The sequence below is a fragment of the Lepisma saccharinum genome, chromosome 18 (genome assembly GCF_977018435.1).
Source record: "Lepisma saccharinum chromosome 18, izLepSacc3.1, whole genome shotgun sequence".
NCBI classification, from domain to species: Eukaryota; Metazoa; Arthropoda; class Insecta; order Zygentoma; family Lepismatidae; genus Lepisma; species Lepisma saccharinum.
In genome coordinates this window covers 20,169,713-20,196,421 of record NC_139246.1, presented here as the reverse complement: position 1 = coordinate 20,196,421, position 26,709 = coordinate 20,169,713, and the positions used below count along the sequence as shown (strand labels likewise).

At 38.5% G+C, this 26,709-nt stretch overlaps 1 protein-coding gene across 1 annotated transcript in view; it reads right to left on the bottom strand.

Moving 5' to 3' along the window:
• LOC146001892 (uncharacterized) overlaps nt 1-26,709 on the bottom strand; it is a 42,514-nt gene that overhangs the window by 5,868 nt on the left and 9,937 nt on the right. The window contains exons 4-9 of the mRNA XM_083139609.1: nt 14,783-14,892; nt 11,957-12,108; nt 10,455-10,577; nt 9,958-10,113; nt 1,601-1,821; nt 165-315 (exon numbers count right to left, since the gene is read on the bottom strand). Coding sequence (XP_082995735.1) covers nt 165-315; nt 1,601-1,821; nt 9,958-10,113; nt 10,455-10,577; nt 11,957-12,108; nt 14,783-14,892 — 913 coding nt within the window. The remainder of the gene's footprint in view (nt 1-164; nt 316-1,600; nt 1,822-9,957; nt 10,114-10,454; nt 10,578-11,956; nt 12,109-14,782; nt 14,893-26,709) is intronic.

Sequence of the window (26,709 nt, the reverse complement as noted above, 5' to 3'; positions counted from 1 at the left end):
GGAAAGAAGCGCAATACAACAGACCCTTCTGAAATTTGAGAAGGGGGAGGGGACACATTGCCACACCTCCTCCATCAAAGAATCACTCGCCAGATGCCACCTGACTTCTTACAGTACTAGAACTCTATTGGTTACAATAAATTAATTAGTGGGAAAAAACTTACTTCGATTGATAATCAACATCAGCTCCTCTTTCAATAAGGAACTCTGCACATTTTTTGAGCATTTCCCTTTGGATATCCGAGTCGCAGCTAAAGTACATTAAGGCAGCCAGAGGTGGAATGCTACCTTTATGTACTGGATTCACACTAAGGCCTACCGAATACAAGAAAGATAATTAATACATGGCAGAAACACAAATAAATAGACAGTTATTGATTTATTACTTATAATTCAATCATAATGTGGAAGTCTTTAAAAAAAATATAACAAAGACATCAGTATGCCAAGCATATTACACATTGGTAAATTTGGTCACTTCCACACTGTGGCTGTGCAGTATAAAGCATCATGCTTTGGACTCTGGCTATGGGATGCGTGCAGAATCGAAGCTCTTGGGGGTAAGCGAAACATGTTTTCTCCTGAGATTTTGGCCTGTGTATAGAACTGGTGGCCACCCACCATTGTAAAAAAAATTGGGGAGCTCTAAATGAGTAGAGTAACCCAGTCACTGAAACCTATAACAACAAATGGGAGTTTGTCATGCTGACCACACGTCACCCCGAAACTGATCGAAGGTGGGAGTGAGGCCGACAGTCGATAGGTGGGCTGCTGCACCACACTTTCTTTTCAGATCAACCATCACCACGTGGCAGCAAATAATGTGCCATTTCTCCAAAACTTCACGTGACATTTCAGTTTTGTTTTTTTTGTTTTTTTGGTTCAATTGAATACATATGAGGGTATGACTTACTCAAACCACGAAACATAATGACTATTATTTCTATCTTTAATAAAGTAGAGTTGTTGTTGTTTGTTTTTTTTCAGGAGAAAAAAATGTCAATGTTATGATGTGTATGGATGTATAAGGTCAGAAGATCATTGAATTATGTATTTAAATTTATCAGAAAGGCTTCCAGTAAAACACTATTTTGATATAATATCTCACTCTCCTACTTTTCCACAGAGCAGACATGAAAATAAAGCAAATAAGTTACATGAAATCACAATGACTGTGCAAGGGTACAAATTGTTATTCTTTGTGTAGTAAATTTTCACTTCAGCAACTTGTGTACAGATTCTCCTTCTATATTTGGAAATATAGAATTTCACCTTCCTTGAAAGGCCTGTGATTGGGAAGAAAAAGAAAACGAATCTCACTATTCTATAGCAAATAGTTCTCCTGCTATCATTTTTTTCATACATGACTGTACATTTGTAAAATCCATGCCTGGAAACCCCCATAGTCCATAGACAGGAGAGGCTATCGTCCGCTACCGGTTAAATGGGATAATTTCCAGATCAAATCTAAGAATATAAATGACAAATTTGTGAACCCTGGTATGTGAGAGTTGTTTTTGATTCAGTCCACAAATATGCTAATTGGGGGTGGGCATACCACTGTGTGCCTTCATTGGGTGAACCTTGGTATGCAACTTACCTGCAGTTAACAAAATATCAAGTTTCGCCAAAATGTCCTCTTCGCCATAGAGAAGATCCATGCACAATTTACTGACAGGAGGCACATTTCCATACTTTAAGGCACCAAAAGTAATAGTTCCACGATCGACTTGCATAGTTATATCAAGCTCCAACCATTCTGGCTCCTCATACACATCTTTACCAAAGTTAGCATTTAGAACTGCTTTCAGACACTTCTTGCTGAAATATAGAGAAAGGCTGACTAATTCAAAATGGTCAAAACTCAATTCTTTTATTTGAAAATTAAATTAATTCTCTTAGGACTAAATGAACAACTTTTGAATTAATTATCATATGTATGCATGAATACAGTGTACTTTTTTTTAAATCCAGAATTGGACTTGAACAGTAGTGCCATCAGATTGAGATGCACCACATTCAGAATTCAGTTTTCCGTAGGACTGAGCCGATACCACTTTGAACCGATACTTGAATAATTCCAATTTAAATTAACAAAGGAAGTATTATAAATACACATATACATAAATGTATACACATGTGTGTGTGTGGGGGGGGGTGAAATTATTATGACATTTTATACGTATGCATTTCTGACGAGTAGTGATGAACAAATTAACTCACCAAACGATGCACTGTTGCAACGATGCATCTCAACTTTACAGTCTTCTTTTTAGATAAGTGACAATCGATCAGATGTTTCAAATATGAGGGAAATACTAATAGAAGCTAAGGGCGAGATAATCGTGTTGTTGTCGTCTCCCCTCCCTCATCCCCATGTTGAAAGATGAGATCATGCCTCTTCAACCTCCTCTAAAACTAAGGGATCCCTCTCCCCAAACTAACATTAAATCATCTGTGAGTACAAGAATAATTGGCGATTTACCAGGCTCGGAAACAACGTCTAAAACTAACAGTAAAGCTGTAATGTAAAATCACTCTCGTCTCTTTTTTGTCCTTTACTAATTTTTATTCTCTTTATTAAACAAAAAGTAAGGAGAGAATGAAAACTTGCCAGTCTCTTGCTTCTGTATCACGCAATTGACTTCAGTACAGTGATATTCCGATGTAAGTTTGCTTTGGATATATATATTTTCGGCCAAAAAAAAAAAGCATAGTTCTATCGCTTGTCGTGGAAGAAAATCCAAACTCATCACTACACTTTCCAGAAACTAACTGCCATAATCTGTCGTTCAAAGAAAATTATTCCCCTGCTGCATTCCCTGTGTCGAAACATGCCTGGAGAAACCCAGTTCTCCAGGTCGGGACAACAAAAGTTTAAAGTAGGAAAGGAAAAGGTGGATTAGCCCAGGCATTTGAATTTCCAGGAAAATGCTATGTGCTATGTCTAAGACACGTCCACCACTCACGTGGGCAATGACTGTTTTCACTGCGGGAGGTCTCTAAAGAGAGGGAGATGTCTACAAACACGAAAAAAAGTGGAAGGATTACCTACAGGTGGGTGCATCATTGGTTTCGAGACCTCATTGAGGTTATTGATACACGAGATGGATCTGTACGAAGAAAGCCTGGTAGACTTCGAACAGAACTAAACAGAAGCTGCGAACTCCCATGGGGATAATTTCATGTTACGCTTCATTTGCAGGGACTTAACTGTGGGTTTGATCTGCGTATGGATCTTTGTGTCACGTACTTGCTGTTCACGGAGTACAGATTCATTCAACAAATGCACAACTATTTTTTTTTCAAAACCCAATGTAAGTTGGAAAAGGTGAACGAACCTTTGAAAAGGAACCAATTTTGGTTTTGGCTACGCTTCTAGCGACTCAAAGACAATGGTATCAGCTGGTTTCGGTGCAAAAATATCAACTGATACTTTCCGATACCAATACCCTTAGTATCGGCCGATATCAGCTCAGTCCTAGCTTTCCGTAAAATGCACAATTGTTTAGATTGGATCTCCTCTACTTTACGCTAGAACTACAGAGTGGTATAAACATATAATTAGGGGCATGCATATTTCGTTTTTGACGAAAAAACGAAATTTGAAAAAACACATTGTAGTGTTAATTTTTCATGTTTTTGAAAGGTGTGAGGTGCATTTTGTGACCATATTTTGTCACGAAATAATGCAAAATGAACTGCAAAAAGCGAAATTAACTCTTAAACACGAAATTCAGGGTTTATTCACCGACACGAGACCTTCAGAGGTCTGAATTATCCTTAGAGTTACGCAATTCCCGGAAAATTGATTAATTCTGCTATTAATATTGGAGAAGCAAAAATGGACTCCTTTACACAGAAATAAACTTAATGCTCTGATAACTACATAAATGTGCTATTAGAAGTGAAATGTTAATTCTGTGGAATAAGTGTAGTTTTTAAATCAAATTTAGGATTATTTTCACAATTTTAAAACCAATACCACTTTTCATCCATTTTTTCACCGCTATAACACCGATATTTTATTTTATTTACCGCTTTTGAACCCGAAATTGACTCAGTTTTTGTACCGAAATTTTATCTTTTTATTTACCAAAAATATGTGCCTCTACATATAATCATCACAGGAAATACTGTTGCAGTATGACTGTTTAGAGAAATGCAACTTCCTTGTGGGATAACTCATGTTTATTTTACAAAACTGAAGTGTCTTTCATAATTGGGAAAAGAGAGAAGCGGTAGTATATAAATATGGAAAACTAGTACTCACTTTTATCCGCGAAGCTGTTTTTTCTTTTTCGATTAATTTCAGTGTACAGCAAGTTCCAATGAGGATGGTGGCAGTGGCCACTGAAATTAATCGAAAAATTAAAAAGAGTTTCGTGGATAAAAGTGAGTACTAGTTTCTCCGTATTTATGAAGAGTCTTTGTTCAAACATGACAAACTGATGACAGCTTACATGCAAAAATGTATAAGAAAAAAATTGAACTAAATTTCAAGTTTTCACTTGAGTTAGCCTCTTACATTCAAACATGCATAGAATCTCAAGAAAAAACAAAGTGTCATTGCAATAAAAAAACAACACAAAAGCAATTATAAATATAAGAAAAAAACAGGGCTGAGCCCTTTAAACTTATACCTATACTGATCCCAATACTCTTATCAATTCCCACCATTACTGATGCTTGAAAATTGTAACAATTAAAAAATATTAAAAATTACAGATGAATATAAACATAACTGTTATGTAATCACAAAATACAGTTTCTCACACAATCTTGGTGCAAAACAAATGGAAAGTTTTAATTTTGCATAACTTCCAAGAATTAGACTCCCACACAACATCAAAAAGGTGGAAAAGTATTGGGTGGTAATGGTAAATAAAATCCAATCGATACTTTTGAATACCACTTGTATCAGCTGACAGCAATAGATCGGCATTCGTATCAGTTCAGTTCCATAAAAATACAATTATGACTGACTAGTAACTTAAGACTTTTTCTCACCAATTATAAGAAAATATAATACTTTATAGCTAAATTTACTATGAAATTCAGTAATAATACACTATAGACTTCTAATTAAGGGTTTCGTTACTAATGGAGACATATTCTCCGAAATCTCATCTTTACATTGATGTACGATACACATCACAATTTTGTTTCATAACTGCTGTCACAATAATTAAAGCTACCCCTTCCGATGGAACTTTCAATCGAATTGAATAGGTGAAAAACACATTGTCTGATGGGACGTTACCACTAATACGGTCCATTGTTCTGACAGGCAGTGTCAACTCCAACATTATGTAGATTCCACTAGGTTGATTGATTGAATAATTGAATTGGTGTGCACTTGTAAGGCCATTTTACACTGAAAAATCTAATAAATCAACAAGAACAAGTCAAGATGGTTTTAGGTAAAAACAAAGAAAGTAAATATAAACATGATAAGCCCAAAAGGAAACAAACAAAAGATTTACATATTCATTCTCAGAGAAGATCGGAAAATACTTTCAGGGGAAAAAATGTCTATGTTTGTGGGTAGTTTATTATAGAACTGGAACAGCCTGTGGATCAGAGCACGCTGTATAAGGGAAAGCCTAGCGGTAGAGTTGTGGAACAATTCAGTGTTTTGGGTCGATCGAGAGGGAACTCGGAAATTGAATTCTGTAAGTAGAAATTCTGATCTTAGTTTTCCATTGATGTATTTATAGAAAAATTTCATATCGGCCATATCGTGTCGGGTCTGCAGTAACTGAATGTTCAAAGTAGTCAGGATGTCAAGTTTCTGAAGATGCCGCAGAGAAGGAATTCTATAACTAACAACGGCAGTAAAGAAGCTGAGGACAGAATCCATGTTGCAAAGATTAGTATTGGAAGCCATGATTCAGACTGGAGAGGAGTATTCAAGAATCGGAGAAATGAATGACTTGGAAAAATAGGCTAAGAGAAGTTGGAGTTTCAATTTCAGTGAATCTGTAGAGGAGGCCTAAGAGGGCATTGCACTTTTAGTTGTAGCTGCGATGTGTTCCTTAAAGTTCAGTTTTTCATCTATGATAACACCTAGATCTTTTGGGTCGCAACTGTAGTAATATAATTGCTTTCAAGAACATAGTGAGAATGTATCTTGTTCTCTTTTAAAGAGACTGTGATCGAGGAACATTTCTGCAGGTTAAGTTGTAGATTCCACTACTTACACTACGTGACTAGTTCGGAAAGAGTATTCTGGAGAATCACAGCATCTTGCGTGGTTGAGATTTCTTTGAAAAGTTTACAGTCGTCAGCAAACATCAGTATATTGACAGGAAGTGAGGAAAGTCTTTGAGGGAGATCGTCCATGTATAGGATGAAGAAGAGAGGGCCCAAGATGTTCCCTTGTGGCACCCCAGACAAGACAGGAAGAAAATCATAAGAAGCGCTTGAAAGGGTGGCACGCTGTGTCCGTGAGTGTAGATAATCCTGGATTAAGGAGAGAAATTTGCCATGTATAAGTTAAACCTAGTTTGTAATTTGTGAATAAAAGCATGGTTTATTTTGTCAAAGGCTTTTGAAATATCCAAGTATATCACATCTAGCTGGGAATTTTTGGAAATAGCCCTAGTGGCATGTGAAAGGAGAACTGAAAGATTAGTCAAGCAAGAGCTACCTGGAAGAAAACCATGTTGGGCAGTACTGATATGGGGAGATGTAAACCTGAATAATCTGTCCTTAACCCTTAAAGCTGGGAGTTAAATACCCATCAGCCATTGCAAGAGGCGGTAATTTTAAATCACCAAAACAGCAATTTTCGCATAAAATTGAACATATCTTAAAAACCCTTTGTTCAATTACAATAACATTTTCAGTACTTGTAAACGAAACTTCACACTACACAAAAATTTATAAATAATGATATTTATACTATAATAACAAAAATAATAATAAAAATAAGAACCTACATGTTGCGCTTAGAAAGTACTCCTCCTGTCTTGTGTTCTTCTTAGTTTAGAAGTCCAACGTTGTGTGTTGTGTAAAAAAACAAGAAAAAGGGATCAAGAACATTATTGACTGCTTTTGGGGACCGCACAATCCACAAAACGCAAGTTTATTTGCTTTGAAAGAGTCTTCAACTTCTTTCCAGTTCCAGGTTACATTCGATGATGCAACAGGTGAGGATGTATTGCCATCTAATTCGCTTTCACTATCACTGACACTATCTATTTCCTGTTCTGCATAGTTTACTTCACTTTCACTTGTAGATAGAAATGAACCTTCACTGTCACTTTCCTCTAAAAACGCACAAATTTCGTCCGTTTCGATGCCCTTTACCTGCTCGTGTGACGACATTTCTCAGCTGTTTTTTTTACGAAAGTGATGCAATCGCACATAATTTCATGTAATTGGAAGGAAAACCAACAGTTGGCAGCACATTGCAGTCTACTCTTGAGTTACATGCATTTTTGTTCATGTGGGAAAACAACAGATGGCAGAATATGCATCATTTCGTCACTACTACACGGGACGTATACGTGTACGTCGAACCGCCTCTAGAAGCACCTTGAGGGTCCGTACACGTGTACGTCGAACCAGCTTGAAGAGTTAATTATTTTTTCACAGATTATAGACAGAGGTGATAGGAGTGATATTCGTCTGTATGATGTAGCACTATTTTTATCTCCAGGTTTGTGAATGGGTACAACGTTGGCTTTCTTGAACATCTGAGGAAACATGCCTTCAGAGAAGCACCTATTTAGCAAGAGAGAGAGAGGATGAGCCAAGAAGTCAACTGTGTTACAGAGGAAAATTGTGGGAATTTCATCTGGTCCTAAAGAGCAGAGGCAAGGAGAGATTTAACTTTTTGAGAAGAGGTTTTGATAGTGGAGCGAGAGTGTGAACAGACCGACTGCACGTTGGGGAGTGGGTTGATTGTAGCATGCGAGGTGAAGTTTTCGTGAAAGAAATTGTTGAATAAGTGCACTCTTTTATCTCCACAGGCTGATTCCGATTTGTACTTGATTTCCAAGGGGACGCGTGATTCTTGCTTTCTTGAATTTAACAATGTAAAGAATGTCTTTGAATTGGTAAGGCACTGTGCTGTTACATTGTCTACGTAGTCCTTATATTTTTTCTTAAGTAGATACTTGGAGTGACGTCTAATGCTACAGAAGGTTTGGTGTATATGCACATTGGGGCTTCGTTTCCACAGATTCCAGGCTTCCTTTTTGTTTTCTTTAACACCAGGAGAACTTCATTGTCAAACCACACTGGATATTTTGTAGATTTCTGTTTCCTGGTCGGCACGAAGTCATGAATCACAGCGTGTAGTACATGCACAAACATCTCCACTGATTTGTTGACGTTATCATCCTGCACCAGACACCAAGGGTAGAAATGAAGAGCTCGGCGAATGTCGTCCCACGGTGCATTCCGCCACAGGTGATAAGGATGCTTTTGCGGCCGAGACTTTCTCTTCTCCACGGGAGGCAGGTACACAAGGACATCTAGTGAATCGTGGTCTGATGGTAAAATGTTTCTTTCCGGGGTTACTTCTGGATCAGGCAGTGTTGCTAGGACATAGTCTCAGTTGCTATCACCGCGAGTTTTATGCATGTTGAATTGCTTCAATCCAATACCATTCACGAATGTGTCCATGAACCATTGGTCAGCCAGGCAGTTTGCAGTACCAGACGTGGGAGTGTTCCAATCGATGGAAAGATTAAAGTCACCAAAAAGCATTATGTCACCACACATTAAGGCTGCCAAGACTGAATCCTTGCAGGCTTCTAGAATTTGCAAGGGAGAGTTTTTGTTCGGTCGATAATACGAGCCAATTAAAATTTTCCTACCTTTTTCGATGTTAACTTCAACCATACACGATTTCACAATCATGGTTCAGATCCTTTCCAATTTTGCTTTTCCACTTCACATTCACGCACACCATCACACCCCCTCCCCTTCCAACTGGCCGATCATTTCGAAGAATACTGAAGTGATTCGCAAAAGGCAATTCATTGTCTGGAACAGTGTCGTTCAGCCAGGTCTCCGTAAACACCAAGCAATCGCAGCTCAACAGCTCTGTCAGATGAGTAGTGCAGTCGGTGAGTTTATTTTTTATGCTTTGAGCATTTTGGTAATAAACTGAGAAGGAGGTAGCATTCTGTTGGAGGGGCCCGGGATTCAGATGAAGGTCATCATACAGGAGCGCGAGGCACAGGAAGTGAAGGTAGCTGGCGAGGGTTGCTGACTTACCTCGAGGGTGCGGGTCCCATTGTACCGGCGGCCGAGAAATGGCTGCAGAGAGCTCGGGAACAATTTGGATAGCTGGAAGAAAGTAACTTCTATAACCAAGGACCCAGTTGGTGATGACAGGATTCCTAGCCCACAGTGACGAGCCAGGGTGTAACTTCACAGATTCATGACGTTGAGAGACAAATGGCACAAAACACTACAATAACATAGGCTAAACTTGAGGGTAGTAGAGGAGCGAAGAAACGTACTCTGTCTACCATACGCCATCTTGACTTCAATAAAGTGGAATCCGAATCACTAGAGTGCGCGTCAAATCTCCTGCATATGGCCTTGAACTGCTGAAAAGCACCAGCAAATCACAGACGTGTGGCATTGCCTAGTTCCGTGACAAGGAGTTTCGCTCAACCACACTGTCTCTTTTCCGTGTGCGATTTCATCATGGCACAGCTGCAGTGCCCTATTATTGGCTATCGCTACATGCAGGAGATTTGACGCACACTGTATGTGCCTCCACCAGGTATCAAACCTGAAACCCCTTGATTACAAGGTGGCAAACATTACCGCCATGCCATCAGGGAGGCCCAGAGTGCCAACCATTCATGTAGGGAGGAGTCTTGAATGATTCATATCCAGCCACGAATTACAGACCTAGTCTCAATAAGCCTAATCATGCATCAATGAATTCAATATGAATTTTCACATGCACAAATACTATTTACTTACTTTCTTTTGTTTAATGCTATACAGATGAGACTTCTTTCGTTCTTGTCATATGCTTCCTCATAGTTATCATCATAGAATACTTCCTGCACTTCATGACGTACAAAGTATTTCCTAATGTTCTCCAGCCCCATTGCTTCGAGAAGTAACATGAAAATGCTGAAAGTCATATCAAAATTTAAGTATTTGTAGATATCAGTTCTGGGATTAAACTTTAATTACTCAATATTTTAAAAAGTGTCTTAAGAGAACAAAAAAGGCACAAAATGGAATATTATGAAGTTATATAAGGAACACCATTCAAGAAGGTGGACCGAAAACAGGAATAAATGACCATGCAGTAATGAAAAGGCACTTAAGTATGTATTTTAATTAATATGGAGTTCATATTGACAATTTTACAATAATTGGCCAACTAATCAACACCAATTTTGATGAAAATTGCAAAACTAAAAAGTCTAAGTGGTTATCTTGGGTTCTTAATTTCCAACTCCACTTACTCGGGATCATCTGCCCAGTGAAGTCCACTAATAGGGCTGGCACCATGCTCTAGTAAAATCTTCACACACAAAATTTTGCCTGCAAAACAAGCAATTTGGAATGTGGTCTCCCCTGAAACTGTTCTGTGGGGAAAAAAGACAATAAACTTAAATCATGATCTGAATTTCTATCTCAAAAGCAATTATTGTCTGATCAACATATATATATCACGTTTGCAAATTAAAATTGATCTTTGCATTCACTAAAACTAATGTCAACTACTAAAAAAATTGTAACGATGGACCGATGTGAATTTCTTGCTAATAATGATCAATTTAGTGATACCAGTAACCAATATTAAATTAATATGATATAAAATTGCAAATGGTCCATGAGCAACTTGAATGTTTTATTCATTCATTCACTGCCTTAATAATAAATCTATGTTTAACCAGGTAACTGTAACAGGTTTTGCTTTAGGAGAAAAATAAAATGAAAGTTTGGGCACACTTTACAAAAACAAGGATATATGAATTCTATAATTTATTCATAAAAATAAAATGACTGGATTTTGCACAAAGGTAAGGCTATTTATTGTATAAAGATCAGTACAATTATCCATGTGTTCACGGGAAAAATTATACACCGATGTGCCTTTATTGGCCAATACCAATTAATCTATCCCATTTCTACTTTTTAGTATATTCATGATAAGCTCAGATAGTGCTACAAGGTACCAGCTAGGGTGTAAGGGGTGCCCTTCCACATAGTACCTCCAATTGTCACTCTCACTTTCGCATAGTGCACAGACTAACGAGGCTCTGGTGTCTGAAGCTACGGGCAGTATAATATTCGTAGGACTGTGTGTGTGCTGTCCTGTGTTTTGTTCTTATGTGTGGTGAGTGCCCCTTTGTAGCCTCAGCTTTTAACCGAAGTCGGAATATTTTCATATTTTTGGTGATACGACATTACAGTTATTTTATTTCTGGTAAGGGGCTGGCTGTACAACATGCAAAATAGCCTACGTGCTGAAGCACCCACAACTTTAAATTCATATTCAAGGTACAAGCAATAATAGGTCAAACAAATGTCATGCAAATATCCTATATGTGTACAGCATAGTGTGCAGTCGTACCAAAAAGAGAAAGACCATAGCCAACTCACGAACTAAAGTGGACAGTCATTTGTTTACTCCTCTTGCAGTTACCGCAGACAAAAATATTCCCCATCGCATGTGACAGAGTGTCTCATGCTGCCACATTTATAACTTCCCTCTCTTCCTTTGCTGTCAAAACATTCAACAACGCTAAACATTACATATTTTGCTGTGTATAGTTTTCCCCCTAAATGACAGAAACACTTGGCACTAAATAAATTTGACAAGGATGAGTTGAAGCAAGCCACATACTTTGGCAGTGAAGGGCAAGCAGATGATTGCATTGTCCATGCTAGATGCTCGCGAGAGGGTTTTTTTCTCCTCTTGGTAGAGCGGTATGAAAATTCCAAATAAAAACATACAGACCTTGCATTTATGTCGGCACCGTTGGCAATCAGAAAAGAAAGCATTTCTGAATTTCCATTTTCTGCAGCTACCAAAGTAGGCGAGTCCACATAATCGGCACTTTTAAGGTACGCCCCATTCTCAATCAAATATTTTGCAATGTCAAAATCATTCTGAAAAGAATAATTGAACAGTTAGTTCAACATAAAAATAGAAGACCAAGAGACAACTACCCTAGTTCAACAAGTTGTACCTGAATTATCATGTACCTCATCGAGCTATGGTGTATTTACCGTACTGCATACAAATTACTTGCTTGTATTCAGAAGAACATAGCAAATAGCAGAATGCAAACAAGTGAAGGAGTAGGCTGAATATACAGAGCATTCACTGACATTCGCTATGAGACTCGGCAGCAAGTGGCCCAGCATCAGCGCTTGTCTTTCCCGGTGAACGGGGTGCGCGACAGTCACTAGACTCGGCTATTAAAATTACAGTTTTCATATTGTGTACTAACCTTGACTACAGAAGGTGTTGAAAATGATGTCCCTCTGCTGCAACACATTCCTGGCATCTCCGAAGGAAATTGGCATTTACACGTGCAAGTTCGTCTACTATAATTCTCCCGATTTCTCGTACAATACTCTCTTTTAACTCATGGATGGTGTGCGGATTGTCTTTGTATAGTTTATTTTTTAGATTTCCCCATTTTTCTTTTCACAGGAAATTTCGTTTCAAAACATAGTCGCACTTCTCCACAATTCCTTTTTTCGAAGTAACACTCGACAAGATAAATCCTTTGTTGTAATGTAACCTTTTGTGGTGCATATTAAGCCACAATCTTCAACACATGGACACGACACAACACAACTTCCGAGGGAGGATTATACTGGCGTCAGTCTGCAACGTCAACAGAAAGCGAAAGAGAGTGAAGGCAGGGAGAGCGAAAAAAGCAGACTGTAGCGTGCGACTATCGCGGACCCGTTCACCGGGAAAGACAAGCGCAGATGCCGAGCCGCTTGCCGCCGAGTCTCGTAGCGAATGCCAGGGAATGCTCCGTATAAACAAAATTAAATGAATGTCCTATGTGGGTTCCCATGTATGATTCTTGCTTTTATTGTAAACAACCCCAAGAAATAGATAATCCATTTGTTTGATCCTATGTATCTATTCCATTTAATTATCATTCATCCTTGACATCACAATTACCTACATCTTGACCACAATAAGAATGTCCCTATGGCGCTGTAGTAGAGTTTTCAACCATAAGTGGGTGGAGGAAGTGTGGGCAATACAATCAGCTGCCTGCATGTATTATTACCATGTTCCTGCATTGACAAACTGCAGTACTGACCAAAGGAATGAGAGAAGGGGAAGAGAGAGGAGAAAACAAATGACTGTCTACTTCAGTTCATGAGTTTGACAGGGGGATTCTTTTCTTGGTTAAGCTGTAAAAGATGTACCGTGCGTCCATTTCGATCTGCAGCCGAGAGATCGGGAGAAGCGTGGCGGGCGGCGCTGGCGGAGATGCCGACATTTGCGGCCTGTAATGCTCGCTTATTTTTACGGACATATCCAGACATTTATATAAATATTGCAAAACGAGCACTAACCTGGGTTATAATTCATCATCTGTAATTCATCCAAGTTCTGCAATTATATACACAAAAAAATACGCTTTAGAAATGACGATAAGAGTCACAGATAATAAAACATTTTAATCATAGTTTTGACCAGCAACGTCCTGCTTAAGTTTATATCCTTGAAAGAGTTTTGTGTCGATGGGGATCGTTTGGAGGTTTCGAATGTGCAACACTGTATCAAGATTACGCTGCCGACTAAACCATTAAAAGTCAATGGTTTTCGTGAGCTTCCTCGATGAACTCGATGAAATTGGGGCAGCGTTAGAAAGTTATCCAAACAAACCTCTACGCCGTGTTTCACAGGAGATGGGAGTGTCAAAATCATCAGCACATACAGCCACTAAGCTACTAAAATTAAAACCATACTCTTATAACACAGGTTAGTGCTCGTTTTGCAATATTTATATAAATGTCTGCATATGTCCATAAAAATAAGCGGGCATTTCAGGCCGCAAATGTCGGCATCTCCGCCAGCGCCGCCCGCCACGCTTCTCCCGATCTCTCGGCTGCAGATCGAAATGGACGCACGGTAGTACCGTGATAGATTACCGAAATACAAGGTGTCCAAAAAAGAACTCCAGGGTTTGTTTGTTTCAATTAGATTGGGAATCATAATCATACACAGCATGGAAAATGGAAGAATAATAATATCTCTAGTTTCATTCCCAATTAGTGCAACTCAGTGTGTGCACCAGTAACAGCAAAGCAATATTCTACCTCACTCAGCTAAGCAGATCATGGTTTCTGTTCTTGTTGTTCTTGTGGTGATGTCATTGCTGCTTGTGGTGAAGGCATGTCTGCACATGGGTCTGGAACTGCTGGCATCTACCGGTGAACACTTGAACTAAATCTTGCATAGGTACGATGAAGGGAAACATTGTAAGCATCATGCGTCCTGCACCAGTGATAAAGGCAGCAGTAACAGAACCAATTTCCAATGATCTGGTTAGCAAAGTGCAGCCTGAAGTAGAATACTGCTTTCATGTCTGTTGTGCACTTATGGTGCACACATTGAGATGCACTAGGGAATAAAACTTTGAGATATTATATTGTGTATGACTCTGATAGACATACTAATAAAAATATTTATTTCTAAATGCTGGAGTTCTTTTCCGGACAGTGTACAATACAATAAAACTCTGAAAAGTCAACCACATACATTTTGCTCTATGAAAAGGGCACATTAATAATTATGTAAACTTACATTCAATGTTGCAATATTCAATGCTCTATCACCAAGAAGGGAAATGGCATTGACTGCTGCTCCACTTTCAACTAAAGTCGTCACCAAATCCAACCGGCCTTGTTTCACTGCTATGGGGGAAAAAAAACAAGTTTCTTTAGGTCTACAAATCTTGTAGAATGAACCTTTACTTTCATGTAAATCATGCAATTGAATCAATAAAATTTCCAAAATACTTAATTAATGATAACAATTAGATAGTAATTGTCGAATGTCAAATACAGGGTGTCTCAAAAGTAATAGCGCAAACTGACACAGGTGAAAGTACACGATAATAGAAGCAAAAAAGTATCAGTAAACATGGGTCTGCAAACGAGCCGTTTTCGAGATAATCGCGAATGTGTGATTAGTGTTTGTAAACATCATCCTAGTTGGTAAAATACCAATAATACAGTATGAAAAATCAGGAGATCTCATTGCTTTTATTGAACATTCTACTTACTTTAACAAGGAAAACAGCACTACTTTACTAGTACGTATGTTCTACGTTACAATTACTGTACACTTGTACCTGTTAAAGGAGGTGCTTGTACCTGTTAAAGGAGGTGTTCAAAGTGTCGTCCTTCCATCTGGATGTAATACTGTACATGATTCCACATTGAGTTTGGAATTCACAGCCCCGGATCATTTCGGAATTGGTCACAAGCATGTACAATTCTCTGTTCCAGTTCTTCAACCGTGTCAATGGGAGTGTTGTACACTATGCTTTTGAGGTGACCCCAGACACAAAAATCCAAAGGATTTAGATCAGGTGACCTTGGAGGACACGGTACAGGCCTACCTCGACCTATCCATCTTTGATGATTACTGAGTGTTAGATGTTGTCTCACAGCAGCAGCAAAATGTGCAGGTACTCCATCATACATGTACCACATACTCTGACGTGGATCAAGGGGAACATCCTCAAGCAATCTTGGAAGATCATGCTGCAAAAACTGAAGGTACCTCGGTCCATTGAGTCTTCTTGGAAGCATGTGTTGTCCAATGAGACCATCACCTAGTACCCCTAACCACACATTCAATGAGAAACGTTGCTGATGTGGTGCCTCATGAACAGCATGTGAGTTTATTACACTCCAAACATGAGAATTATGAAAATTAAAAATACAATTGCGTGTGAACACCGTTTCGTCTGTAAATAAAATGTTACTTGCAAAACGAGGGTTCATACAACCTGTTGTTGCATCCACTGACAAAACATCATTCTAGGAACACAATCCGTATCACTGAGACACTGAACTCGGAGGTGGTAATAGAATTGTGATGTAAAATTCTCCATACACTACTGTGGCTTACTGGCACTTGTGCGGCAATTCTCCTCGTAGAGAGTGTTCTACTGCTTCCAACACCACATCCTCAACTTCAGGCATAATGCGTGCAGGTCTACCTGCTCTCCTACCATGTTCGAAGCTCCCATGTTCTTTGAGGTGCTGATGTAGCCTAGTAAATGTGCGACTCTCGGGGTGCCTTCGAGCAGGGTATTTTTCTTGGTACAAGCATTCAGCCTCCCGTTCATTGCTGTTAGCCAAACCATACACAAAATGCATATCCGCATTGTAAGATTCCATTTTCACTACGAAGTCCAGCACACCTGACATGTCTCCCACAGTACGATTAGACTGTGTACTGATTGTATCCATACAACGTCACCTCTCGGAAATATTCTGTTTGATTGCAATGCCACTTCTCGAAAATGTTCTGTTTCATTACAACGCCAACTCTTGGAAATTTTATGTTTTGTAAACAAAGAGCAAACCTCGGACCGCACAAGGAGTAAAGCACTCGGTGTTTACAAAATGCAATCAATGACTGCTTGTAACCACACATTTGCACACATTATTAGCATTTTACCAACTAGGACGACATTTACAAACAATGAAGTCAGTGGCAGCTTGTAATCACACATTTGCGATTATCTCGAAAATGCCTCGTTTGCAGACCCATGTTTACTGAGACTTTTTTTTGCATCTATTATCGTGTACTTTCACCTGTATCAGTTTGCGCTATTACATATGAGACACCCTGTATACGTGGGTTGGAGATTTAATAGTGGCAATAATTTATTAGGTACAGTAATTAAATAACAGGAATTTTATTATAACTTTCAGGGAGATTGATGCACAACGAAAAATTGTATCACTGGACACAAAATCGTTCCTCTGAAATACGCCACATAGGTGTCGGGACGATCAAGTAGTTTGCACCTGCGCAGTAGTACATACAACATGGCCGCTCTGCTGTTAACCTGCACCAAAGAAGAGCAATGAAGTGTAATTCGTTTTTTTTTGTGGTCAGAGGGAGTGAAACCTTCTAAAATCTACAGCAGAATGAAGGTTCAATATGGAAACAAGTGTTTAAGTAAGGGGAGAGTGTACGAATGGGTGGAAAGATTCAAAAACTGAAAACAAAACATGAGTGATGAACAGCGGATTAGGAGAATAGTTTGCGTGGGAAGTGAGACAGTGAAACAGCAGATAGACCAGCGAATCCGTGCCAACAGGCAAGTCACTGTTTATGAAATTGCCGTGGAATGCAACACGAGTCATGGATCTGCATTCAATATCATCCATTATGACCTTGGCTATAGGAAAGTGTGTAATCGATGGATACAAAAGCATCTGTCCAGTGTTCATAAACGTGCGCAGGAGACAATCTCTGAGGAGCACTTGAACCGTTATGCTCGTGAAGGAGATGCTCTTCTTCATCAAATTGTGACAGGAGACGAGTCCTGGGTGCACCATTATGAACCAGAGAGTAAGAGACAATCGATGGAGTGTAAGCACCCAACATCTCCGGTCAAGAAAAAAAATTCAAGACACAGGCATCTGCTGGGAAAGTGTTGCTAACAATCTTTTGGGATGTCAATGGCCCTATATTGGTGCACTTCCAGGAGAAGGGTCAAACTGTGAATAGGGCTTGATACAGTAACATGTTGGTAAGCAAGTGCCATACGATCAAAACATAGGGGACTTATCTCAAAAGAAGTATTGTTGCTCCACAACAACGCCCACCCCCATATGGCTGTGCATACTACGGATACAATACATGATCTGAAATTTGAGGTGTTGAAACATCCATCATACAGTCCTGACTTGGCACCATCGGATGTTCACTTGTTTGGACCTTTGAAAAAACATTTGCCGGGTCAGAAGTTTGCAGATGACAACGTGGTGATCGAGGCGGTGCACAGATGGTTACACGCCATGCCAAAAAAAATAATTGTAGAGGGCATCTGCAACAAGTGTATTGAAAAGCAGAGTGACTATGTATCCTTGTAAAAAAGTTATAATACAATTCCTGTTATTTAATTCTCATTTTTTAAGATTTTTTAGGCCAACTTTCATGATTTGGCTTCCGAATTATGTCATTATCAGCCAGACCATTGCAAAAAAAAAATTTTTCAAAAGTTTCTTGTGCACCCCTGCCATATTGTTACTATTATTGAAACATAATCGCCTGCAAATTTTCAGGTCTGTAGGCCATGTTTTGACCCCCGCCCACCTCAAAAATAGTTGTCTGATCTGTTGTTCGTAATTTTATATACTTTGTTCATTTTACGGACATTAACAACATGGCAACAAGTTGTAACCTATTATATTTTTCTTTTATAGGTTGTAACCAAGGCAGATATGAGTGTAAATATGGGAAAAGAACCACCTCATGAAGCAGTTCCTTCAATTTCATCCACACCAAACCGCCCGGTACTTAGAAAGGATGATAGAGAAGTGTCCGAAGCGTGGCTCTTAAGTAATTTACTGCAAGATTTGACCCCGAAAAAAAGGATCTCAACTGCCCACCAATGGGGATGTGCTTCGCTACTTTGTTTTTCTCAATCGTGGACCCATGCAGGAAGATAAAAGGGACGATGTTATAAAATTCGTTATCCTGAAGGCAGAAAAGTTTTGGGAGCTTTCTGGCATTCCAGTGACGCCTGTCAGAGAGGGACATTCCAAAGTAAAACTCAATAAATTAATTGTGCAATACGAAAATCTTCGGAAACACAAAACAAGGAAGAACTTCCCAGCTGAGAGTGAAAGCTTTCTCAAATCTCTTCTTCTACTCTTTGACATAGCACATGACAATGGTATTTCTATTATAGAACATGACAGATGTAGAACTAGGAAAAGATGTGCAATTCTTAGAAGATCAAAGGTCATGTCGAAAAATGGAGTTAGGTGTTTTTGATAAGACATACTTTGCAAAAGTTATGAGGAAATTATCTCATAACGAAAAAGAAATTGAGCGTGCTGCGAGGGAGAAGCGTCGCCAAGAAGAAGCTTCAACCAAGACAAACATAAACACAAGTACTAGCCTAGAATTTGATAAAGTTGGTAGCCTTGACTCAAGTGATTCGGATGGCTTTGATGCTGAACCTGATGCAATTGAAGATCCTGAGTTTGTATTCCCTTCAACTAGCAGTGGCGCAACAGGTACAGGTACGACACTTCGTAGAAAAAGTTCGTCAATTGCTTTAAATCTACCAAGAAATCCATTTACAAGCAAAATCATATCAACCATGGGAGACAGGCTTAATCTATCAGCTGGTCAACGAACAGCATTCATGGGAGCAATTCTTACAGAAGGTGGAGTTCCACTGAAAAAAGCAACTCTTTCGATTAAAAGCACTTGGACAGCAGGTAAGGAAGTTAGGAAATCATCAGCGCAAGCAATTAAGGCTACATTCGCAGCACCGAAGCACTCGACACTACATTGGGATGGTAAGCTGGTTCCAGACTTCAAAAAAGAAAACAAAGAAAGACTAGCGATTTTGGTATCTGGTATGCCAGTCTGTGAAGAAGGCAAAGTTCTTGGTATCCCTGTAATTACAAACACGACAGGTGAAGAAGAAGCAAGCGCTACGTTTGCCCTAGCAAACGAGTGGGAGATTACAGATAATGTGAGATCCCTTGTTTTTGACGCTACAGCTTCAAACTCAGTATGGAAAATTGGAGCTTGTGTTAGGCTGGAAAACCTCTTTGACAAGAAGTTGTTTATGCTGGCTCGTCGGCATCACATATTTGAAAGAATTCTGAGTTCGGTTCACAAAGAATTGTTTGGTGCAACGTCAGGTCCTCAAAACACCAATTTCATTCAATTCAGAGACTCTATTTGGTCAACTATTAACACGGAAGCTGGTTTTAACATCCTAGAAATCAAAGACAGGAGTTTGAAACTCACTATGGAAAATTCTATACGATCACTGAAGAGAATACTTTCTACTCCAAATAGAAAGAACTTGCTACCTCGCGCTGACTTTCGGGAGTGTGCTGAATTGATGTTGATACTTCTGGGTGAGACACCTGAAAGAGGAATACACTGGCTGAAACCAGGAGCAGCGCATCAAGCTCGATGGATGCCATCCATTTTGTATCCTGCAAAGATGTTTGCTTTCAGTGCTCAAGCAGGATACGACAAGGACATGATCAGTAAACTGGAAGCACTATGCAAATTTAATGCACTATTCTACGTTGAAAACTGGCTCTCTTCATCCATTGGTGCCGATGCAGTGTATAACGATCTCAAGCTATGGCATGACTTGAACAAGTATTGCAAGCACGATCCTCAAGTTGCAAATGCAGCCATAAACGCCACGGAAAGGCACTTCTGGTACTTAACCGAAGAATGTGCTGTGTTCTCTCTATTTTCAAACAGACTTTCCTCTTCAGAACGGCAGCAGATTGCTCGAACATTGCTCCGAATTCCTCGACCAAAAGAGTTTGAAAGGGGCCATCCAACTTTTCCTATTCTTAGCCACGGTACAAAACTATCATCCCTTATTGGGCCTAAATCCTGGTTCTTGTTTCACAGTATGGGAATTGGCGGCGACTGGCTAAGAAAACCTGTTAGTGAATGGCATAATGATCCCAATTACCAAGAAGCTGAGACATATGTGCGGCATGTCAAAGTGGTGAATGATCTGTCGGAACGGGCTGTGAAACTAATCCAAGACTTCTCAACTAGTGTTACCAATGATGAAACACAAAAACAGTTCTTATTGCAAGTGGTCGAATATCATTGCAAAAAAATTCCCAACTTTCAAAAAGAGACATTAAAGAACTTAACAGAACTCTCCTCCATAAAACCATAAATCCAGTAAAGTGATTTCAAATGATTGTGTGTTCACTATTACCATACTTGTTAGTTACTATATATGGAGTTTGTCTTCTCTGTATAATAAACTGTCTTACATTGCAAACATTTTTGTCATGATTTTAGTGTAGGAAAACGATGATTAATAAACTAAATCAGTTAATCGTGTTGGGCGGGGGTCAAAACATCACCAAATGACCTAAAATTTGGTATGCATTCATATTTTGCCAGTAGAAACAACATAGGAGGGGTGCACCATATAATTTTAAAAATATTTTTTTTTCCATACCTACATGCAATGCCCTATTATCAGCCTTCCTCTCACAGTAGCCCCTCCATTTCTTACATTGTATTTACAAATGATACAAAAGTGATACAACTGTGAAACTTTTACAGACCTTTGATGTAGTCACCAGCATTGTGCACAATCTGTTGCCAGCAATGTGGAAGTCGTAGTACACCTGTAGCAACGACTGTTCTCAGGGTAGCTACGATTTTTTGATTATGAAATTCCCTGACTTTTCCAGGTTTTCCAGACCAGAAATATTTTTTTTCCAGACATGTTTGTTGTCATGATTTTTGCTTTTGAACCTCATGTTTTTCAATTAAATATGCAGGCACGTTAATTATTATGAATATGGATATACACAGTTATTAGCTGAAAAATTACCAAGTGATTAATATAATGCTATTCAATGAAAAAATAAATAACTATTGTACTTCCCCATTTTCACTAAGTCATTACAATTAAGGTGGTGTAAAAAAATCAATAAAAAATGTGGCATATATCAAAGCTTTACAATGTTACCTGTACACAACCTCAATTAGCCTATATCAATACAAATGAGAAACAACAGAAAATTAGGTCATGCACCTTTAGAAAATGCAATAAGTTTAATGATTATATTTTTTAATTTATTGAAAATAGTACATATTATGGAAATTCAGAACTTGAATGGGGCCGGTGACCAACCATACACCTAAAAAAAATATATACGCGGGCCATACTTTGGAATCAAATATCTCCATTATTTGAGTTTTCCACATGCTGGAACCAATTTTATATTATAACACCATTAAGCCTTGTTTCCATGATTATGAAAAACTAAATATGCTGACCAAGGCAGTAATTTATTTTATTAACAGTTGGGCTGAAAAGTTCGTAGGCTAACATAGTAAAAAATATTTTTTTGACAAAATTCGATTTTATTATTCAATATAGTTGCCTTTGAGGGCGATACAACGATTATAGCGGTCATACAATTTTTCGTTGCCATTTTTATAGTACAATTTCTCTTTAGCCTCAAAATAGGCCTCAGTTTCGGCGATTACCTCTTCATCAGTGCTAAATTTCTTTCCAGCGAGCATTCTTTTAAGGTCTGCAAACAGGAAAAAGTCACTGGGGGGCAGATCTGGAGAATATGGTGGATGGGGAAGCAATTCGTAGTCTAATTCATATAATTTTGCCATCGTTTTCATTGATTTGTGACACGGTGCATTGTCTTGATGAAACAGTACTTTTTTCTTCTTCAAATGGGGCCATTTTTTCGTGATTTCATCCTTTAAACGCTCCAACAACGCTATGTAATAATCTCAGCTATCTCGATCAACTTCACTTTACGATCATTTAAAATTATTTTGTGGACTTTTTTGATGTTTTCGTCGGTAACAGCCTCTTTGGGGCGTCCACTGCGTGCATCGTCTTCGATGCTCATTTCACCTCGTTTAAATTTAGCAAACCACTTCTCAACGGTTGATTTTCCTGGTGCAGAGTCCGAATAATGTTTATCAAGCCAAGCCTTGGCTTCAACAGTATTTTTTTTCGCCAAAAAGCAATGCTTTATTAACACACGAAATTATTTTTTATCCATTTTTTCACAATAACAAAAGCTGCTTCACTCACAATGCTATATCTCACGAACTAATTATCCGGCAGCTGTGAAATTTATACACGTATCTTTTGAAGGTTAGTACTAAGTAAAAATCACATGGATTTAATTCTAGTAACGCCATCTATGAGTCAGCCTACGAACTTTTCAGCCCAACTGTTAAAAACATAAACTAAACGTAACGTTTCAACCTTCTAGCAAGGTCTTCTTCAGACTCTGTATCAAGTACAAAAGTAACAAGATACAAAAACAGGGCATTATATAAACACAAACATTACTCCCTCCAGACTATTTAGAAAGTTGTTTGGAACTTTCTAGCAGCTGACTTTCACTTTCCAACTTTACTTTCACCTAAAAAACTAAACACAATTACTTCCAAATAGAATGTGTTTGGACTTTTAATCTCACGCTCTTTTCCCTTCATTTTTCTTCTTTCTCCTCTCCTCTTTCTCTCTTGTCCTTTCCACTCTTTCTAACATCTTCTTCCATTCTTTGTTTAACTTCAATCCCCCATTCCAGTTCATTATGTCTTCTTCACCTTTCTTCTCTATTTCCTTGGCTTCCTTCCATTTTCTCACTAGCATTCTCTTCTCCCTTCCTATCTGCTTAGCCTCATCCCACTCTATGTCATGTCCTGTTTCTCTCGTGTGTTTAAATATTGCATTTCTTTCTCTCTTAAGTCGTACATCATCCCTATGTTGTTTCAACCTGTCTTTCAGCCTCTTTTTCGTTTCTCCTATGTACACACTCTGACATTCTTTACATTTCACTTCGTAGATAATCCCTTCCTCTTCCTCTTCTCTGTTTTCCTTTTTCTTGTTTGCATTCCTCGCTATTCCTAAGATGCTTCTCCCTCCCATCCTGTAAGTTTTAATTCCCGCTTTCTTAAGCACTTTGCATATCTTTTCTGTGGTCTTCCCCATACTCCTTATTCCAAACCTTTTCTCTTTTTCTTTCTCTTCCAATTCTTCCCTGCCCGTTTGCTTCTTTCTTCTTTTTATGTCCAGTCTATCCTGCTTCTCATAGCCATTCTTTTCCAGCTGTTTCCATAGGCTATTTATTATTATCGTCCACATATCTGCAAAACAAGCCCAGCATTGGCTGAATTGGTTATGAATGAATGGGAAAAGAAAGTGATAGAAAAAGGAGGTGACAAAATAATTCTGTTTTGCAGATATGTGGACGATTGTTTTGGCATATGGAAGGGAACGAAGAGGCAGCTTGATATTTTTGCCAAAGAAATACAAGATGAAGAAAGAGGGATATTATTGGAACTTGAAATAGAAGAAGAAGACAACTTAAGCTTTCTACATATATTGATGAAAAGGAAGAGAGGACAAGAAATTGAAACCGCTTGGCATCAGAAGAAGTGTGCAGCAGGGGTATTCTGCCATAAAAGAAGTGATGTAAGTGAGGTGACAAAAATAAATTTTATAAAGAATTTGGAGGACAGAATCAAGAAAATATGCATGAAAGAATGGGAAAAAGAAGGCAAAATAAATAGCCTATGGAAACAGATGGAAAAGAATGGCTATGAGAAGCAGGATAGACTGGACATAAAAAGAAGAAGTAAGAAAACGGGCAGGGAAGAATTGGAAGAGAAAGAAAAAGAGAAAAGGTTTGGAATAAGGAGTATGGGGAAGACCACAGAAAAGATATGCAAAGTGCTTAAGAAAGCGGGAATTAAAACTTACAGGAAGGGAGGGAGAAGCATCTTAGGAATAGCGAGGAATGCAACCAAGAAAAAGGAAAACAGAGAAGAGGAAGAGGAAGAGGAAGGGATTATCTACGAAGTGAAATGTAAAGAATGTCAGAGTGTGTACATAGGAGAAACGAAAAAGAGGCTGAAAGACAGGTTGAAACAACATAGGGATGATGTACGACTTAAGAGAGAAAGAAATGCAATATTTAAACACACGAGAGAAACAGGACATGACATAGAGTGGGATGAGGCTAAGCAGATAGGAAGGGAGAAGAGAATGCTAGTGAGAAAATGGAAGGAAGCCAAGGAAATAGAGAAGAAAGGTGAAGAAGACACAATGAACTGGAATGGGGGATTGAAGTTAAACAAAGAATGGAAGAAGATGTTAGAAAGAGTGGAAAGGACAAGAGAGAAAGAGGAGAGGAGAAAGAAGAAAAATGATGGGAAAAGAGCGTGAGATTAAAAGTCCAAACACATTCTATTTGAAAGTAATTGTGTTTAGCTTTTTAGGTGAAAGTAAAGTTGGAAAGTGAAAGTCAGCTGCTAGAAAGTTCCAAACAACTTTCTAAATAGTCTGGAGGGAGTAATGTTTGTGTATATATAATGCCCTGTTTTTGTATCTTGTTACTTTTGTACTTGATACAGAGTCTGAAGAACACCTTGCTAGAAGGTTGAAACGTTACGTTTTGTTTATGTTTTTAATAAAATAAATTACTGCCTTGGTCAGCATATTTAGTTTTTCAATTTTATATTACGGAAAACATCGAAATCTGTCTTTATAAAGGTAACAGTTCCGAATGTTTTATGATTTTTTTTTCAAATTTTCCTATCAGGAAGACTATTATCATAAAATTTTGGAAATCATTGTGACACAAAGTTTGGACCTTCCTTAAAATAATGAGCACTATTTCGAAAAAAGTTATTTATGTTGAAAAAAAAACCTTCAAAATGACCTTACTCAATCATACACGCTTTCCACGGTATTCTCTGGTTGACATCGTAAACTAGTGGGAATGAATGTAGAAATAAATCGGAACCTTAGTAGAGTGCATTCAGGGTCTTTATTTTAATTCTAAGACAACCAAACCTGACATTCCTAACCTAACCACAAAAGCATATATTCACAAAATCATAAGTAATCGCTAAAACTCTGCAGTATGTGTTAACAGACATACATCGAAATCGAACCATGTAAAAGTTGCATTTGTAGCATAATGAAATCGTAATAAAACAAAAGGAACTTGCGCTCATTTTCACCACTTTTCAGCATAATTTCATTCTACACGCAAACAATACGTAAAATTACTATCGGCATGAAACCAACATTCCTAACCTAACAACGACGTGTGAATAGCGTACGTTTAATTCCTCTATTTCGCACCAGTTTTTTTAAAAAATAAATTCGTTCTACATGCACAAAACATGTGCATATTCGAATAATGACATCACTGATACTGCATAAAATCAATAATTTCTCGGGTGTAACACATCTCTGCAATGTAAAAACTACGACAAGGAGCAAATGAACTAATTGATCAGGTTGCTTCTGAACGGGTCGCAAACGGAGGACTCAAATTCACAGAACGGGTTCACGGGGGAACGAAGTAGTGAGTCCCTTTGTTTTTACTCGGCGTCCGCACCCGTCCAGTGTGATGTCAACCACAGCCAGTTACGTGAAATTCTGCTCTTCAAGCTTTATTGCAGATCCAAAACCAATAAACTGTCCGAACACCAACCTGCTCCGCTTTACGTAACAAAAGAGAACGGGTTCCGGACGGGTGTGTTCTTGAAGAAAGAAAATTTCCTCACCATACACAAAGCTAAAGCAACATTTTTTCCGCAAAAAATTCTGAGGATGGCTGGTGCGTAGGTTTCGTCTTGAGTAGTTTGTTCTCTAAGGAAAAACCTCTCGCCTCTCCAAATTCCGGTCTTGAACAGGTTCACAAGAACGAGTCGCAAAATGAACGAATCCAAGAACCTAGATCCGAGAGTGAATAAATATAGAATTGAAATGCAAGGAACCATAATGTTGTACGTAACAGACTAGAAGTCATAATGACGAGTGGAACAAGTTTCTGAACTGAATCTTTTGGGGGACTGGAATCACAAGAACTGAATTCGGAAGTGGAAATGAACCATTCGTTCATTTTATAACTGGTTCTCCTGCAACTCCAAAACGCACGTAAATTCCAGAAAATATGCAAAAT